This window comes from Prosopis cineraria, unplaced genomic scaffold, assembly GCF_029017545.1.
Source record: "Prosopis cineraria cultivar Desert tree isolate PC_DT_omini unplaced genomic scaffold, ASM2901754v1 PC7, whole genome shotgun sequence".
Lineage (NCBI taxonomy): Eukaryota > Viridiplantae > Streptophyta > Magnoliopsida > Fabales > Fabaceae > Prosopis > Prosopis cineraria.
In genome coordinates this window covers 5503275-5522935 of record NW_026555338.1, presented here as the reverse complement: position 1 = coordinate 5522935, position 19661 = coordinate 5503275, and the positions used below count along the sequence as shown (strand labels likewise).

The window sequence follows — 19661 nt, the reverse complement described above, 5'->3', positions numbered from 1 at the left end:
CACCACATATTTTCACATAAAGGTTAAGATTTATACAATTACTATAAATCTCTACAATTTCAACATTGCACAACTTATAACAATTCAAAACATGTATGCAAATCTTATGGAATCTTTTGTTCACAACATTCATAGTAGTTGGAGCTCATTACACAAAACTCAAAGATGCACGGCTTTATCAACACTAAGCCAACTCTAAATATTTTTCCTTTCCTTGATCACTACTCTGTCCTGCAAAAATGTAACCATGAGATGTGATAATAATCTCAATAACAGAATAACTTTCTACTACTAATTATCACATGTAACTATGAGCAAGTATAGCATAATATACAATTGAACATACCATATAGCATATGTTTCATTTCAGTAAGATTATATTTCACTACTAATCACCACTTTTATAAACCATTTTCTCATCAATTCACCTCTAACAACATATAGTATGATTACTACCATCCGAACCTCCAAATCACCCTGACTCAAAACCATAGGCTCACCTTAGATCAACACACACACTCATTGGCTTTGAGCTCACATTCAATGATAGAATCACTTAACTAAATGTATTTTATCTCACTTTCAAACTATGGTTTCCTCCATTACACATAAAGGGATGTTGTTGGCTCCAACACCACATCACAAATGCTAAGGGGTTTAAATCTCTAACATCTCTCCTCAATAGGTATTAAGGAGATAATCTCCAACAAATGCACCTCAATAAGTACTAAAGAGATACAATTCTCTAACATTGCACCTTGTCGAGTACTAAAGAGAATATGCCATATAGTCTTTCACTACTTCTTTCTACGGGTGAACTCCTACCCCCACGGTTATGCTTTTATACTAATCATAAGTATACATACACATCCATACAGATATAATATAATATATATATATATATATATATAAAGTATATAATTTCATGTTTCCACTTGTTTCTTTGGTCAAAATCTATTTTCATGCAACAATCATGCAATGTCACAAAACATGCTTAGTTTAAAACAGTTTCATGCATTATCTATAGTACTTTCAAACAGTTATAGTTGATAATCAACTAGAGGAAGTTATTCAATTATTTAAACCCTTCTGTCACAAGAAAGGTTACCTTAGTACTTTCTCAATCGCTAACTAATCTCTACCAAGTTCTCTTCTTACTCTACACTTCAAATATGTTAATCTACACGCATTTGACACAATTAGTCAATTGATCCCATTGACTAAAAATACTTAATTGTTATTTAAGGCTATATTTAACCATCCATTCCTTCCCACCAAACCAATTTAGATTCATTTTCACTCAATTGCCACTAATTCACTTCTCTAAACCCCAATCTACTTCTTTCACAATTTCCAGCCTTAACCTTAACTCATTTAGGGTCAATTTAAGCTTATAGGTTCAAAGCTTTATCGGTCAACTCCAAACCAGTAACAAAGTCATAATTTAACTTCCAAGAACCTTTTTGTTACTATAGGGTAAGAAAATAACCCCTTAAATTTTTCCAATTCAATTTCTCTATAACTTATACTAAGAAAAATTATAGTAGAATTAAAGCTAAAGGTTGTATGAAGCTTACCTGAAAAGTAATTAGTTGGAAATGCCTTCCAAGCTCCCAAACTCTATTGCCCTAATAGAGATCTCCCTCTTCTCCTCTCTTTTTCATGTTTCTCTTCCCTTCCTTTCTAAATTTCACGAGCTATCCACATACTTATCAAGTCATTTTCTATACCATGCATCATGGCACGTGGCATAGTGAGGGAAATCCTTACCAAGCAAACATGCTTCACTCCGAGATGTAGTTCTTCCACCCGTATCTATTCATTAAACATCCTAAATAGTCAAATTGTCATGTTATCTTCCAAATCTCTAATCATTTACTAATTACTAATTCACCCGTGATTAGTAACTAATTACAAGATTGGAAATTTCAGATGTTACACTAACCGGCAAGAAAATTTTGATGTTTATACTAATGCATCCAAAAAGGCTTATGCATCTAGACAACTTTGGACTCATAAAGTAAACAACCCTATTCATGATTTTGAATTAGCGATTGACATGTTTGCCTTAAAAACTTAGAGGCACTAAATGTATGGAGCTAGTTTTGAGGTTTTCAATTATCATAAAATTCTTAACTATCTTTTTGATAAAAAAAGAACTGAATATGAGACAAAGGAGATGTTTAGAGTTTATTAAAGGTTATGAGTTCAATCTCAAATATCATATAGGAAAATTGAATATAGTTGTAGATGTATTTAGTAGAAAATCTCTAGAAGTTTTCCACCTAATGATAGAAGAAACTAAATTGTTAGAATACTTTGGAGACAACAGACTCTCAATGATGATCTTGCCTCATAGTGTAAGGTCTCTCATACCTAACCACGTTTGACTCCAAAATTAAGGTAATCAAGGAATTAACTCTCAGAATTACCAAAGTTGTAAAATTGCCTTAAAGAGAAGATTTTTCAAAATTATAAATAATAGAATCCTAAAACTCAATTTTCAATCTCAAATTAGACAATTAACATGTTCAAAATAGAGTTTGAAAGTAATGCAGAAGCTTAGAAAACAAATGGAACCAAAAATAATGAGCTTTAAAACTCAAAACTGGATTTTGTGCAGAAAACGACACGCGTGCTGTGGCTTGTGACTTATGCAACGCGACTCATCCTTCTATGTGCTATGCACCGTGTCGCATTGCACGAATTTGACAACATCAGTTGTTGTCATTTGATAGCACAGGGAGCAAACTTTTGATGTGTCCCAAATCTCTATCTGACGTCCTTGAGATGGTTTCAGTGTCTACACAAAGCTTTCTCCTAGCTCTAGTTAATTGTACTGGTTTCATACTCAAATTATTTTTTTATAAAAAGTTGGATATTAAAACCCATTTTACCACATTTTCAAAAAAATCTCACAATTTTGGTGCCCTAACTCAACCATAAGTGCCAAAAGCCTGCACTGACCATCTGATCACACTTAATAGACTCTAGTGGACTTGTGCAACGTACCACACACAATCAAAAACATATATATATATATATATATATCTTAAAATCACCACTCACTTGATTTTCACAAAAAACATAAGGGGGAGGAAAATGTTGCACAATATCATCATTTTCATTCCAAATCTTTCAAAAATATAAATGTTTCTACTTACACAAGTATTTTGGCCCTATCCACGAGTTTACAACCAAAACTCACTAACCCGAAGCACAAAATACATAAGTTGCACACAAACTAATGCAAGTAGTGCAAAATAATAACAAGCGATCATAGTTGGCAATTCCATTAACATATACACATAAAAATAACAAAGAGATGTATACAGAAAGGATGACTCAATAATCCTAAGCCTCAGTGTGTTTTCCCTGACTTGGAACTGATAAGCTAAGCCCTGAAAATATAGAGAATTAAGGGGTGAGTACAACCACTCAGTAACCAAATCTTTACCTAATCTATACAGTTGCGTATCAATTGTAAATAGATGCAATAGGCAAACAAGCACAACATAATCATACTAAGATGGAATTGGCCACGGTTCACAAAACTAACAACCATGTGATCGAGCCCACAACACATATAATCATGTTATTTTGTAAAGCACAACACAGGGTCACAATAATATCAACCGTGCGCCCCTAACACATGCCAGACTACAATACTGACAATCATGTGACTGGATTTATATGCATGATTGAATGCCAACCTTATACTCTCCTATTACCTCCGATATAAAACCGGTGGCTATCACATGGCTACGTCCTTCACGGACTAACCTAGCCTTTCACTTTTGAGGAGCTACTAAGCCAATGTTAACTCACTCACTTATGTAATCCAGTTTTCCTCAATACTAACAACCATGGGGTGTCGTACCCCTAACCTAGCCTCCTCATGAACTGGCAGAGACTAGTTAGGTTCGAGTCCCTCATAGAATAAGTGAGACAGTCTCAAATCAACCATGGGACAAGGACTACCCACCGATTTCAATGATTGATGCCAAGGTAAGTTCTCGATTCTAACGGTCACTGCCAATACCATGTGTATTTTAACCAACTACTCCTTTCCTTAAGCAAACTCCCACCAATGATCATGCTATGCACATTTCTTACATAATATACATTGCAAACAATCAATTCATGGCACATAAACTCACATACTCATATTCAAATTCTCCACATACTCATCACATTACACATCACAATTCTCCACCTATAAAAACAACCATAATCACATTCATAAAATCACCAATGGGTGACATAATCAAGGGTTTCCTTCACAAAACCATTTCACAAATTAAACCCAATGCCAATATGCATCATTAATTTAAATCATCAACCACATTTCACAAACACAGTTAACATTCAACTATAAAAAATTAGGTTTCCCTCAGTTACCTTAAACCTTTGAGAGGTCAATGGTTTCCCCCTCACACAAAATACTTTCAAAGCTTCTCCCAAGCTTGAATGGTACCAAAACAAAACTCACTATAATCATACATAAGTGTATCATCACAATCCCACTATTAAGGATTAACCAACATTAATTCCACATTTTCTCTACTCTACCAAACCCACAAACCTCTACCAATTCATACCCAATGGGTCCATTAGGCTCTATTAAAGTACATTATCATTGTTAACTCCTCAAGCTACCATTAATGGTCCACCAACACTTCCAACAACTATATTTATGTTAATTTTAGATATTTATTACTCCCATGCACCAACCACTTCAAAAATCATTAATGTTGTATTCCAATACCTTAAATAACTCCCATTATACACATTTTAATCAATGGGTTCAGCCCACACTCTAATGGACTAAAAACAAACTCTCCAACTCAAATCCTATCATAAGTCTTCATAAATAAGGGAGAGAAAGGAAGAAAAAGCCATAGATTATTTACTCTGAATGTTTAGGAGCTTCGATCTATCACCAATATGTTCCAACAAGCCCTAGCAAAGCCAAAGTCGAACTTTTCGCATTTCTCTTCTTTTTCTTCTCTAATTTTTCACACAAAAACAAACTGATAAAGTCAAATTTTTGTTCTTGCACTGTGACACACGTTGCCCTCCACCATGGCACATGGCACAAGGAGGCCGTTACATTTAAATATGCCCCTGTGCACTGTGGCAGATTGACCACATGCCGCGACATATGGCACAAAGGGCATTCCTTCACTTTTTCTTCCTCTTTCCTTGCCCAGGTGGCCCGCCATCGATCCTAACCCACTTCTAGGGTTGAGATTATAATAAAATACACTAATTAGGCCCCTCTGGCCACACACCTCATTAACTCACTAATCACACTCATTGGGTTAATAAATCAAGATTAAATTTTCCTAGATATACATAATGTATGATTAAGTACTCTAAGAATAGGTTGTGATTTGAAGGATTAAATTAACCAAGCTAAAAAAAAAATCCATTCCTGCATAGTCAAGTGAATCACAAGGGATTTTCCAAAACTAATGATGGAACAATTCTATTTCAAGGAAGAATTTGTGTATCAAAAACATGCAGCCTTAAAAAGAAAAGTCTAAAAAAAGCACATAAAAATAATTACACTATTCACCCAAGATCTATAAAAATGTATGAGGATCTAAGAATAATGCATTGGTGACCAAAAGTGAAGAATGAAATTGCTAAATTCGTGAGTAGATGATTGACTTATTAGAAAATCAAACTAGAGCATTAAAAACCCTCTAGTCTTCAAACGTTAGAGATTTTTGAATGGAAATGAGACCATGTTACTATAGATTTATAACTAGATTGCCCCAAGCCCAACCAAGCAAAGATACTATTTGGGTTATAGCTAATAGGTTAACCAAATCATCCCATTTCCTTCCCATAAAGATTATTGATTCCTTGGAAAAACTTTCTCAATTATACATTCAAGAAATAGTAAGATTGCATGGAATACCAACAAGTATAGTTTCTAATTGTAATCCTAGATTTACCTCAAGATCTTGGGGAGTGTTACAAGGAGCTTTTGGTACTAAATTATATTTTAATACAACTTATCATCCTTAAATAGATGGTCAATTTAAAAGGAAAATTAAACCTTAGAGGATATGCTTAGGTATTGTACAATGGATCAAGATGAAAGTTGGAAGAAACACTTATCATTAGTAAAATTTGCATATAATAATAGTTATCATCCAAGCATAGAAATGACACCTATGAAGGTCTTTATAGTAGAAAGTGTAGGTCACTTTTTTGTTGGTTTGATGGTTACTTGGACTAAAATCAATGCAAAAGCCCACTAAGCAACTTCAATTAATACAAAAAAGAAATTTAACAGCTCAAAATAGATAAAAAAAATTACGAAAATCAAAGAAGAAAACCTTTAGAGTTTGAAGAAATAGCCCATGTATTTTTGAAGATTACTACTGGCCCTCCCTCTTCTTACTGTTAGCCCTTCCGAGTACAATTTATTCAATATAGGGTACACTGGTAGTACAACTTTCCCAATGATCGAATTGCCAAGGGTTTGACATAACGCACACCTTTGGGGTTCAATCCCACAACCTCCCCTACAAAGTGAAGAAGTGGGCAACATTGATAGTGAACATTGGGTTTTAAAAAGACAATAAGAGCATAAAGTTGAAGTAACAAAGATAAGAATGTTAAAATGGACATGAGAAAATACACAAAAAGATAAAATATAAAATGTGCATGTATGAAAAAAAATGAGCATGGTAATATGAGAAAAAATGGTAAAAAAAAAATTTGGAATGACTTAGATTAAGAGAGTGGAGAAAAACCAATCATAGTTAACAATATTTTTAAGAACTTGAAAGATAATATAACCCAATAGCATTATACAATTCATGTAACAAACCCAATCTAATAAAATAAAGCTTGTTGATGCTAAACTACAAGAAAGAAAGTTGTCTTCACTATGTGAGTTGACTTGGGCCCCAAATCTGATTAATGACTTGTTCCATGCAAATAAATTAACATACATCGTTTAGATTAAATACATAATTGGACACCATATTATGAATAGAAATATTATGGAATAACATTTTCAATTTAATAATTGATACACTAAAAAATTGATGGGAGAATTATATTGAAGGACCAAATTCAAAAATTAATCATTAAGAAATACTTCACATTTACCACCCATATACTGCAAATTTATAAGACATTTCACACTATTTACCACTCATACAACAAAAATTTACAAGTGGAACAAGTATTTACCATTGACGGCTCTTAAGAGTACATAATTTGTAAATTGGTCCTTGGAAATAATGTTCCAAAATTGATTCGCAAAAAAGAGGCTAAGAGCGTCTAATGAACCTCCTCTTCTTGAGTTTTCCTTTAAAAAAAAAAAAAAAAAACTACAGGCTAGATATAAACACGCATCTCATGAGGCACCATAGAGAGTCATCCAATCATTAGATCCCTCTCCATGAATCTGATTCATTCAAGAGGCCTCAGGTGAAACTGCACAATACAATTGTCACTTAAGAGGTTTCGCAAACTGAATGACTTCTAATAAATTATTCACAATTTTCGACTGACAGTACCTGGTTTATTTTGTTTGCAGTTGATACACACTGCAATACTTTTTTTAAGAGTAATATTCAACTATAGTAAGTGGAAATTACATGGCAGCTACTGAGTAGGTTTGGAATAAGTAGGATAGGATCATCTTTAAGTCTCCGGGTTGAAAACCAGTGTGATGATCAATGAAGTAAGGAACCTGTGAAAAGAAATTTCCAGAACATGCAAGGTTTGTGAGAAAGATTTCTGGTGATGACAGTAGTTAAGGATGCCCAGTCAACAATTTAGCTGGAATACCAATGCAAATGGGATTAATATTGATTAGGGATTGATTTTATAGAGTTGAAGTACAGTTTTGCCCTAGGATGTTTTCAGAGTAGTTATGGGGACCCTAAAGAAAATTATGAAGCAATAAAGCACATAATCTTTAAAAACTAATGCAACGTTGCCATTTTTTTAACAGTTAGCATAAAGTCAACTGTTGGTATGCGTTGGGAGAAATTTTTTGACATAATATTGACTTAATGTTGGCCGTTAAAAATGGGCAACATTGCACCAGTTTTGAAGATTACATGTGACATTGCCCTACAATTTTCCTCTTTGGAAATACTCCTGAAGCAAAAATGTACTTCAACCTTCATAAATCAATCTCTAATCAATATTAATCCCTACAATCACGCCTATCATAACTAATTTATACAATTTAATCCCTAATCAATATTAATCTTCGCAAACACTCCTATTGTAATAACAAAGACATGTACATATATAGGAAATCAAAGCATATTCTCAAACCCATCGGATCATGGATATTAGTCATGTCTAACTTGTTAAAAATGTCGTCGCCATTCAAAGTTTTTGTGAAAATATCACCCAATAGATCTCATCTTTCAACATATCTTGTAGAGATAATTTTTTTCTTGAATCTTTACTCGAACAAATCTCAATCTTGCTGTGCTTGGTGTGCTCATGAAAGAAAGGATCAAAGGTGAAACATAAGATAAGATTGATCGTCACACACTAACTTTGTTGGCAATGAAAATTTAAGGCCAAACATGCTCAGCAATTGATATATCCATACAACGTCAGATCTTCCACAGGTATGTGTGGTGATTCAGCATTAGAACAATATAGTACATTGACAAACCTATTAGCTTTGTGGGCCAAGCCCAGTCGAAATCCTGTTATTTGGGGATTTGGGGATTTGTGATTTATTTTTATCTTTCTCATTTATTGTATAGGAGGATTCTTAGGGTGATTATTATCTTCGATACTAAATCAGACCCTATTTTACAGGGGAACAGTAATGGAAAATCAATTTTCACAAAAGCTCGTACCTTTTTCCACAAACCTACAAGAGAAATAGGGCCCAAGAGGCCAGCAAATATAAGAAATGAAGTCTGATGCAATGTGGGACTCTAGGGTATTGTGCAAAGGAAAATGAAGGCATTGCTTTGCAGTTGGCTTGGGAAGAGTCCTTTTTCTCGAATGTCAGGGAAGACCTCATTATTTTGGATTCATATTCTGTAACTTCGTTTCCAATTTTTGCTATGTTGCTGTTACTGTGAGGATTAGCGATTATGCGGTCATTTCTCTACCCCCGTTCTATGTTTGCATTTGGTGGGTTCATCAATCTAAAGGAAGCAATAACTTCAACCAATGGTTTCGGGTCAGAATTTTTCAGAGAACTCATGGGAATTTCAATGGGTGATGGAGAATTCATGGACTTATGGCTCAAATACCATAATGAAAATTCAAAGCACAATTCTCCATATTCTTCAATCATAGGTCAAGTTACATGTCTCGTTATTCTAAAGGATCAATATGCTAACAAGTTTCCTCAAATCAAATCCTAACATCCTGGATTCTGTTAAGTACATCAATAACAACAACAACAACAACAAGCCTTTATCCCACTAGGTGGGGTCGGCTACATGGATTGCAAGACGCCATTGTGCTCTATCATTTATCAAGCTTTTAGGAATATTATTAATTAAGAGATCGCGTTCAACAACTTCCAAGAGTGTTCTCTTAGGCCTTCCTCTACCTCTCTTAATCGGACTCAAAGTTATATGTTCCACTCTTCTCACTGGTGCCTCCCTTGGTCTTCTTTGTACATGTCCAAACCATCTCAACCGATTTTCTACCAATATTAAAATAAAAATGGAAATATAGTATTAAAATAAAACAACAACAACAATAACATGCCTTATCCCACTAGGTGGGGAGTATTAAAATAAAACAAACCACAGAAAGAAAAACTGCATATCTGGGATAAAGGAATTAGTATTTAGTACTAGAATCAGATTCGCACCCATATACCTAAGCAGTTTAAAATTTTTGGCTAAAATCTAACCTCTTTAGATCCTGAAGCAGCAAAAAGTAAGTCCTTCTGGCAAGATCCATCTCCCACATTTTGAAGAATGTAAGGGAGCTCCAGTTCACATAATGCCTCACGCACAATTCTTGCATACTTGAAAATGTAGAAGAAAATGATGGAACCAAAACCAAAATGACTCAAAGATGCTATTCTATTGAACTGATTATGAAAAACAAGATAAAAATCCTTTGCCAGTGTATGGACTAAGCAAGACGAAGACATGGCCGGTGAAAAATTAATAAAACAAAAGGTTGGCACACCCACAGATGGAAACGAATACCAAAATGACCAACTACATCATTGAAACACTAGAAGAAATGACCCCATCACAATCTAAGAATTGGACGAAAGATAGCATATAGAAACACTCCTCTTGAGACTCACCCGGCACAAAGCAAGTTTCTTCCTTCCCTTTCTCTCAGACCTTAAACCCCTTTTAAACCTCTTTCTTGCCGCCTTCTCGGCCACCCTCAACAGCATACATCCCTTCTGACAATTGATTACAACACCTATTTCTCTCTCTCTCACACCACACTAACAAATAATGCATACATTACCCCAGCACCCGAAAGTCCCAACCGTTTAGCAAATCATAGATTCCATTCCATATCTCTGTCCCAAAAAAGAAAAAATTAGTAGGGGTATATTAGAGAATGAGAAGGATTATCTTACAGCATTGTTTTCATAAGAGAAGAGCTCTAATTTTTCAGGTGGAGGACCAGGACTTGAACATTCTCATAATGTCATTCCTCTACCTGCTTGAAGTAATGTTGGCAGCCATCCAGTGAACAAAGTGCTGGCTGAGAGAGAGAGAGAGAGAGAGAACACTAAAGAGCTGCAAAATGTGGAACCATGGCATAGGAAATATGGTGAACTACCCAGCGTTTTTTGTTCAAAAGATATTTTGTATTTGCTAAGGAAACCTGTTCATAAGTCCTTAAGGGTTACTATGTTGCCCAAAGTAAAGATATAGAAATAAATTATATGCTACGATACTTTCATGTAGACTCCAGAAAATTTAGAAGTGCTATAGCCCTTTCTTGATACAGTATTACCCCAATTTTAACTAGTGATGATTCAACACTGTTCTGCTCCCCTAAAAGATATGATTTGTAGCAGTGACATATTCTCAACAAAAAAACAATCTTTCATATCTGATACCTTTCCAAAAGACCAGTTGATGGACTTCTGCCTTCTCCACATCCCTCAAATAAGTATTTCACAATGTCATCTACATAAAGAAAGACCAAAATAAGAAAGCAATGGGATATTTGATATAAGGGGTTGAGATAAGGGATACATATTTCATTTAATATATTAAATACAACAACAACCACAAGCCTTATCCCATAAGATAGGGTCGGCTACATGAATTGTATAATGCCATTGTGCTTTATCATTTAGTATATTCAAATTTGTCAAGATTTATTCATTCAAATAGTGGCTTGTATTTATTTATTTATTTATTTATTTTTAACTGTCCTAGTTTCAGTTGTCTTAATAAAAATCTTTTAACTGTCCTAGTTTCAGTTGTCCTAGTGTAATATTTATATTGAAGATAGGCTCATTCCTTTATATTAGGTCCAGTGGCTTCTCCTAATCCTATTGTCTAAGTATTATATCCCTAATTTCATGGGATCAAATAAATTATCTTTATTGCCTTTTATTATTATATTTTTATCATCTATATCTTAGGAGATTTGATGGCATGATTGTTGCTATCCAACTCCTGTATATTGTAATGCATTCTATGTTAAAGAATGAATAAAAACATTACAAATTCCCACATGGTATTAGAGCTCCAGCCTATGAACATAACTCCTTCCCTCTCACTGCACATAAACTTAACGGGGACAACTATCTACAGTGATCCGAAAGCCTGTTGATGTTCATACAAGGGAAAGAGAAGAGAACTATTTAAATGGTGATGCTCCCCAACCACCCCTGGAAGAGACCCAGAATTTGATAACTGGTACAATGGAAACTCAATGGTGATGAGATGGTTAGTGAGTTATGAGTCTCGAGACCAATGAGGAATACCTCCTAGCCAAGACCTTAAACAAGTGAAAACAATGTGATTTGTTTCAGTTAAAAGGTATGATCAAGATCTTAAACAAGGTGATCAAAGGGTTGTGATTTACTACTTTACTCTGCAGAAAATCATGCAGTAAATCAATCTACATGACAGTCAAGAGGGCATGAGCATCAGATCATGGTTTATATAAGATGTTGGTTGATCAAGAGAGAATGTATGAAGGGCTTATAAGTGTGAAATGAAGTAGGATTTATACGTGCAAAGGGCATCCCCGCCCAATCAGTTAGTCCCTAGGATGAGCTCTCTTTTTAAACTTGTGCTCATAACATTGACTCACTATTCTCAAAAAAAAAATAAATAAATAAATAAATAAATAATTGGGGTAAGTGAAGCTATGATGATTACTGCCTACCTAGCCAATAGATTGGCATCCAAAGTTCTAAATTTCCAAACTCATGCAAAAAATATCCAAAGCCTACCCTAACAATCATCTCATTTCCTCTATTTCTCAAAGGGTGTGTGACGTGCATAATTATCATGGTAGTAAATCCTAGATCATCCAAACTTGATCCATTCAAGATCATGACAGTCATGATCCACCTCTTTGTCTCCTTATGTGACAGGGGTAACACTTATTGCAAACCTAGAAGGACAATTGGAGACTAGGGATGAGATGCTGAAACTTCTAAAGGATAGTTTGCGCAAGGCATGGGATAGAATGACAGCTTATGTTGATCAACATAGAAGAGAAGTTGAATTTAAAGATGATGTTGTTTGGTTGTGATTACAACCTTTCCGTCAACGATCACTCACTAAGTGGAAGTTTGAGAAGTTGTCCCCTCATTTCTTTGGCCCTCACAAGATTCTTTGGTATTGACAAGTAGCTTATGAGTTGGAGCTACCTTAGGATTCTAGGATTCATCCCATTTGCCATTCGCCACTCATGTGCCAAGCCTATGGAAAACGGTTGACTACTCCAGATTCTTTACCATTTTGCAGATTTTGAGTTGCAATTGCAGCTTGTTCAAGTGCTAACTCATCATAAGACTCACCATAACTCCCTAGAATTGCTGGTGTAATAGCGAGATTAACCTATAGAGAAAGCAAGCTAGGAGGACTATGACCTCTTGCAAGCTCAATTGCCTTTTTTCCAACTTGAGGACAAGTTGAGTTTTTGAGGAGGATAATGATAAGAAACCTCTGCAAACTTATTTCAGAAGAGGAAAGCATCAAAAACTGAATTGTATATTTTTTTTTTATTTTGGTGTTGGTTATTTCAAATTATTTGGAATAATTCTATTTGAGAGATTTTAGGAGTTGCTCAGCAAAATAAAGAACCATATCTGTTGTTGAAGTGGTTCAATATCTAGTTTGCTATTTTCTAGCTATTGGAGTTTCCTAAGATATTTTAAGGATTACTCAGAGTTTATTTAGTTATTTGGAAATTATTCCAACTCTATAAATAGGCTTACAACTCAGAAGCTAGTAGTCATATCCAGAAATACAAGTTCATTTTATCCCTTTGGATAAAGTGAGATAATTGCTTCATATTTTCTTAGTATAATTATTTTGCCTTTATCTTTTTATCAGTTTGAGCACTTCCCATCCCAATAGAGATAGGATATCCTGCTAAGGAGATGTCCTAACAGCCAATTTGGTTCGAGGAATCATATGTAATGTCATGGGATGCAATGGTAAGAAATAGAATGTAATGTAATGATAATTATCATGGATTTGTTTGATATGACATTGGGAATGTTTAACTAAATTAATTTTTTTATATTTATTTAAATACTTATAAAAAATAAAAAGAATAATGCAACTTCAATAAAAATAAAAGAACTCCCTTCCCTTTTGTTGGTGCTTCTTCCCTATTGCCATGATCAACTCCAAAATCCAGAATCAAAATCAAAATTACAAAACAAGGATGTTAAACAAATCCTCTTCACCAAGTGCAATTGTGGGCAGTGAGTGCCAAAATGAGGGATGGTCGAGGAGAGAGAGAGGGAGAGACGAGGGGTGAATGACAATGTGGGAGAAATGGCAGAGTTAAAGCAACCAAAGTGAGAGGGTTGAACGGGGTGAGAGGCTTGCCGGAGTCATCTGCCAAAGGTGGACAACGATGATGAGGACATCACTCTATCAATAGTTGTGGACAATAAGGCTCTAGCATTGACGTGCTAGACTTTGACGAAGGTGGATGGACTTCGGTAATGAGTGAAGAGGGAAAAAGAGGAATATAGAGAAGGATATGATTGTCTTTTAGTATCAATGTAATGCCTATTACATAGTTCCATGATGAAATGAACCAAACGGGTCCTAAATATCTATAATCTATAACTATATCCTAAAAGTAGAAAATATATATATATATATATATTATTCTGATTATACTTAACAGTAAATGATAACAAAAAGACTATAAAAAAATAAACAAATAAATTCTTCCAACACATATAAATAACAAAAATGAGATATCCCCATACTTTTCTTAAATTCTTGTAAGAAAATACAAATTGATGCCATTCCACATATTTGATGAAGTTGCAAATATAGGTCTCAAAACATCTAGAAGCATTATTGTTGCAGCTATGAGAAAGAGTCATCTTCTTAAAATAGAGATTTGACAAATCAAGGGATAATTAAAAAAAAGATAATATTGATAATTTTATGTGAAGCGAATGCAGCCAAGTGCTAACCTCTATAGAAAGATCTAGCTCAGACAAGGCCTCTCGAACCCTTCTACAAAAAGGACATGCCTTTGTTGACAAATGATATTTCAAAGATTTAAGGAGGGAGATTTAACAAGGGAAAACACATATTATATAATTAAATGACTGCTATATATTGATAGGAAATATGGGAAAACTTGATATAGAAGTGTAGAAATATCAATATTTACTAATTTTTGTTAAGATATTATTATTATTATTACTACTACTACTACTACTACTGTTGTCAGAATAGATAGAATTCTTACTTGTTGTAAGGCATAAATATGCTAGTTGATAGTGCATGGTTGTATAAGGCAGGCTATGCATGTATAGGGACTCATTAGCTAGGATATTCTTTGTGTATAAATAATCCCTCTAATCAGTTGAAATAATACAATAAGTTATTCAAAATTTACTTGGTATCTGATAGAACCACTTTTGCTGCAAAGGCCTATAAGAGAAGGCTTAAGAAGATTCAAGAGAAGGGAGAGAAACTTTCTAATAGTCAGGGCATTGACCTTGAGACTCCTAACGTTAAGCAGAAAGAAACGAGCAATTAGAGTTGCTATAGGTCTGGGCTATGAGATGGTAGCATTGGAGACTATAAATGTGTTATAGTTTTATAAAATGTTAATATTAATTAGTTAAAACGGTTTAGTTAGCGGTGCTGTGAAATTAGCCGTTAGGTAAGTGAGTGAGCGCATATATATATTAAGGCATTTGTATTGTAGTTTCTTATCTCAGCAGTGACTAAATAAGATTTCCTTTGTTCCTCGATTTCTCTCGACCTCTCTTTAATCTCTCATTTCTCTCTGACTCTACCTATCTTTATGTTCTTCTCTCATCTTTTCCCTCATTTCTTCCTAGTTCCTACAAGCTCAAATTATTCCTACACAATAGTGGTATCAGAGCTAATGCTCCTCGGCCTCTCTCTCTCCCCCCCCTCCTTCTCTCTCCCCGATTCGCATGATATATGGTCAAGACTCGGAGACACATCAAACAAGATCAGCATCAGATGGAAGACTGCTTGGTCAAGATTGAAGAAAATAATGGCAAGATTGAGGCTTTGACTGACCTGGTTGATGGGCTCTCCCAGCAACTCCAACTACTGGTTAGGGACCAAGATGCTGAACAAGAGGGTAATCCTCGAAACAGACAAAACCTTGACCGGCACCATGACCCTGATGATCATAGGCACTGAGAAGGGAATGACAAAAGAGAATATAGGAGACCCACTCAGTTTACAAAGATGGAGTTTCCCAGGTTTACAAGAGAGGATGCGCTCGGCTGGCTCTTGAAGTGTGAAAGGTATTTTAAGCTAGATGAAACGCCGGAAGAATCCAAGATCAAGATTACAAGTATCCATCTTAACCACGAGCCTTCCAGTGGCATCAAGCGTACAAGAAGACGTGGGAAGGAATGTGGCCTACCTGGGAAGAATATACCGAGGAAATAAAAGACCGCTTCGGACCGATTCATGAGACCTCGATGAGCGACCTCGCTCGCCTGAAGCAACGTGGAACGCTGGCCGACTACAACGACGAGTTCGATATGATAGCGTGCAAACTTTGGTTACCCGAAGAATATCTGGTAGACATCTATCTATCGGGTCTTCGGAAGGACTATGAAGGACCAGTTCGACTATTTAAGCCGCACACTTTGAGGGAAGCTCAGAAATTGGCCAGAATGCAAGAAGTGATGACGGTGAGGCAGACTGAAAAGAAGACGCAAGGCAGGAATGGAGGATACGTGACTCAGTCACCTTCGGCCACATCGTCCTCAAGCCAGAACACGTGGGCTGTTAATAAAAATGTGTTAACAAGGAGTGGGACCCAACCGAAGGAAAAGATGCCCTCTTTATCAGTTAAAAATGTTTCTTTTAGTGAAAAAGGCAGCAGACCCACTACGAAGATCCTCTTGGCTGAAAAGGAAACTGAACATAGAATCAAAAACTTGTGCTTTTATTGCCATGAAAAATTCTCCCGCGACCACAAATGCCCTCAGAGACAAAAATTGCAGTTATATTTTATTGAGGTGCAAGAGAAGTCTGAGGAAGATGCTCAACAGGAAGAGGCCAGTGAGATAGAATAAGATGAGGACCAGTCTTTTATTTCTCTCCATGCCATTGATGGAGTGGATACTGTGTCCTCCATGAGGCTCATAGGCTATTGTGGGAAGAGACAGCTCCAGATTTTAATTGATAGTGGCAGCACTCACGATTTTTTAGATCTTAGTATAGCCCAGAAGCTGGGTTGGCAACCTGATGAAGCTCATGAAACATGGGTGGAAGTGGCAGGGAAAGAAGGCTTAGAGTACATGGCATTTGGGAAGGATTTAAATGGAAAATGCAGGGCTTAGAATTTTCTTCTGATTTTAGAGTTCTTGATTTGCATACTTATGATTTGATGCTTGGGCTTAAATGGCTCAAAAGTATTAAGAATGCTTTCTGGGATTATGAGTCTCTAACTATGTTCTTTTTGCTTGAAGGGAAAATGTATAAGCTTCAAGCTACCCCTCCCAATACCTTATGTGTGGTGTAGCCAAAGAGGCTGGAAAGTGAAGATTTTAATACTAGTCAGGTATTTTTGTTACAATTAATACCAAAAGGGCAGGAAAGGGTGGAAATTTTCTCTATCCAGTGCTATTCAGAAATTCCAGAAGTAATCTCTTCCACTTTACAAGAGTTTTCTGATCTCTTTGAAGTGCCTAAAGGGTTACCACCTTTCAGGAAGGGGCATGATCATTCTATTGTTCTTCAGAAGGGCACTAATCCTATAAACTTAAAACCTTACAGATATCCCTCAGCTCAAAAAGATGTTATTGAGGGTTTAGTGGGAGAGTTATTGCAAGGGGGGGTAATACAAGAAAGCTCAAGTCCATTTTCTGCTCCTATAGTTTTAGTTAAGAAAAAAGATGGAACTTGGAGAATGTGTATAGACTATAGAGAATTAAATAAGAAAACAGTAAAAAATCAATATCCTATTCCTTTGGTAGAGGACCTTTTTGATGAATTGAATACTGCAAAATATTTCACTAAGCTAGATCTTAGAGCTGGTTATCACAAAATTAGAATGGTGCCTCAAGATGTCAGGAAAACTGCTTTCAAAACGCATAGTGGGCACTATGAGTGGCTAGTTATGCCATTTGGCCTAACTAATGCCCCAGCCACATTTCAAGGAACCATGAATAGCATATTTCGTCCTTATTTGAGAAGGTTTGTGCTAGTATTTTTTAATGATATATTAATTTATAGTGCTAACTTGGATGACCATGTGCAGCATCTTAAGGAAGTATTTTCCATTTTGAGGAAACATCAGTATTATGTCAAGATGAGCAAGTGTTCTTTTGCAGCCAATGAGGTAGAATATTTGGGTCATCTAATTGGTAAAGGGACAGTTAAAACAGATCCAAAGAAGATTCAAGCAGTTGCTGAATGGCCTGAACCTAAGACCATGAAACAACCAAGGGCGTTTCTAAGATTGGCAGGTTACTACAGAAGGTTTATCAAGGGTTATGGAGCTTTAGCCAAGCCACTAACTTGCCTTCTTAAGAAGGATGGGTTCAGATGGTCAGAAGTGGCCTCCAAAGCATTTAATAATCTCAAAGAGGTATTAACATCAGCACCTGTCCTTTCTCTTCCTGATTTTACTAAAGAATTTGTGGTGGAGACAGATGCATATGGTTTTGGCGTGGGGGCAGTACTAATGCAGCAGGGGCAGCCAATTGCCTACTTTAGCAAAGGTTTAGCTGAAAGACACCAGCACCTTTCTATATATGAAAAGGAATTAATGGCGGTGGTCCTTGCTGTCCTTCATTGGCATCAGTACCTTGAGAGGAAACGGTTTGTAATTAGGTCTGACCAACAAAGTCTGAAATATCTACTGGGACAGAAGCTAAAGACCTCATTTCAGATGTTTTGGGTTGCAAAACTAGCTGGGTTTGACTATGAAATACAATATAAGAAGGGGAATAATAATTCAGCAGCTGATGCTCTCTCAAGAATACCCAAACAGCAACTGATGTAGATGGTTATAGATATGTCTTCTCTTGAATTGCTGGACAAAATCAAGGGAAGTTGGGGAAGTGATGCTGTGGTTTCAGAGATACAAAAGAAAGCTCAAGAAAATAGTGGTACATGGGGACATTTTTCTTGGGATGCAGAATTGTTGAGAAGGAAGGGAAAGCTAGTAATTGGGAATGAGCTTAATCTAAAATAACAAATTTTGGAGTGGTTACACTCTAGTTCCCAAGGAGGGCATTCAGGAATTTAAGCCACTTATCATAGGATTAAAGCATTATTTTGTTGGAAAAATTTGATTAATGATGTGACAGATTTTATCAAGCAATGTGATGCATGTGCTCGTTGTAAATATGAAGCTATTGCTCCACCAAGGCTGTTGCAACCTCTTCCAATTCCAAGTCCAGTTTGGGAGAGTATTACAATGGATTTTATAGAAGGACTTCCTAAATCTCATGGTAAGGATACAATTTGGGTATTAATTGATAGAATGAGTAAGTATGCCCATTTTATACCTCTTACTCATCCTTATTCCGCTTCTTCTTTAGCACAACTCTTTATGGATAATTTGTATAAATTGCATGGTGCACCCGCTGAAATTATTAGTGATCGTGACCTTATATTTGTGAGTGGATTTTGGAAGGAATTTCTGCAGGTTTTGGGAATTAAGCAACAACTTTCAACCACATATCACCCTCAAACAGATGGGCAATCTGAAGTCCTAAATAGTGCTTAGAAACCTATCTTAGATGTATGTGTTGGAAACAACCAAGGGATTGGAGCAAGTGGTTGTCACAAGCTGAATGGTGGTATAATACCACATTCCATACAGCCACAAAAGCAACTCCTCATGAGCTTTTATATGGTCAGAAAGCCCCTATTCATTGTCCTTATTTACCTAATGGTTCTGTTTTGGATGTTTTAGACAGGACTTTTTCCGCTAAAGAAGCTGTGTTAGCTGTTTTGAAGCATCATCTTCATCGAGCAGCC

At 35.8% G+C, this 19661-nt stretch overlaps 1 protein-coding gene across 1 annotated transcript in view; it reads right to left on the bottom strand.

Moving 5' to 3' along the window:
• Positions 1 to 3103: 3103 nt before the first annotated feature.
• The window catches only part of LOC129316434 (uncharacterized), a 69412-nt gene continuing 52854 nt past the window's right edge, over positions 3104 to 19661 (bottom strand). The window contains exons 5-8 of the mRNA XM_054960864.1: positions 11066 to 11135; positions 9881 to 9997; positions 6354 to 6542; positions 3104 to 3401 (exon numbers count right to left, since the gene is read on the bottom strand). Of these exons, the coding sequence (XP_054816839.1) occupies positions 6356 to 6542; positions 9881 to 9997; positions 11066 to 11135 (374 nt within the window). The 3' untranslated portion in view covers positions 3104 to 3401; positions 6354 to 6355. The remainder of the gene's footprint in view (positions 3402 to 6353; positions 6543 to 9880; positions 9998 to 11065; positions 11136 to 19661) is intronic.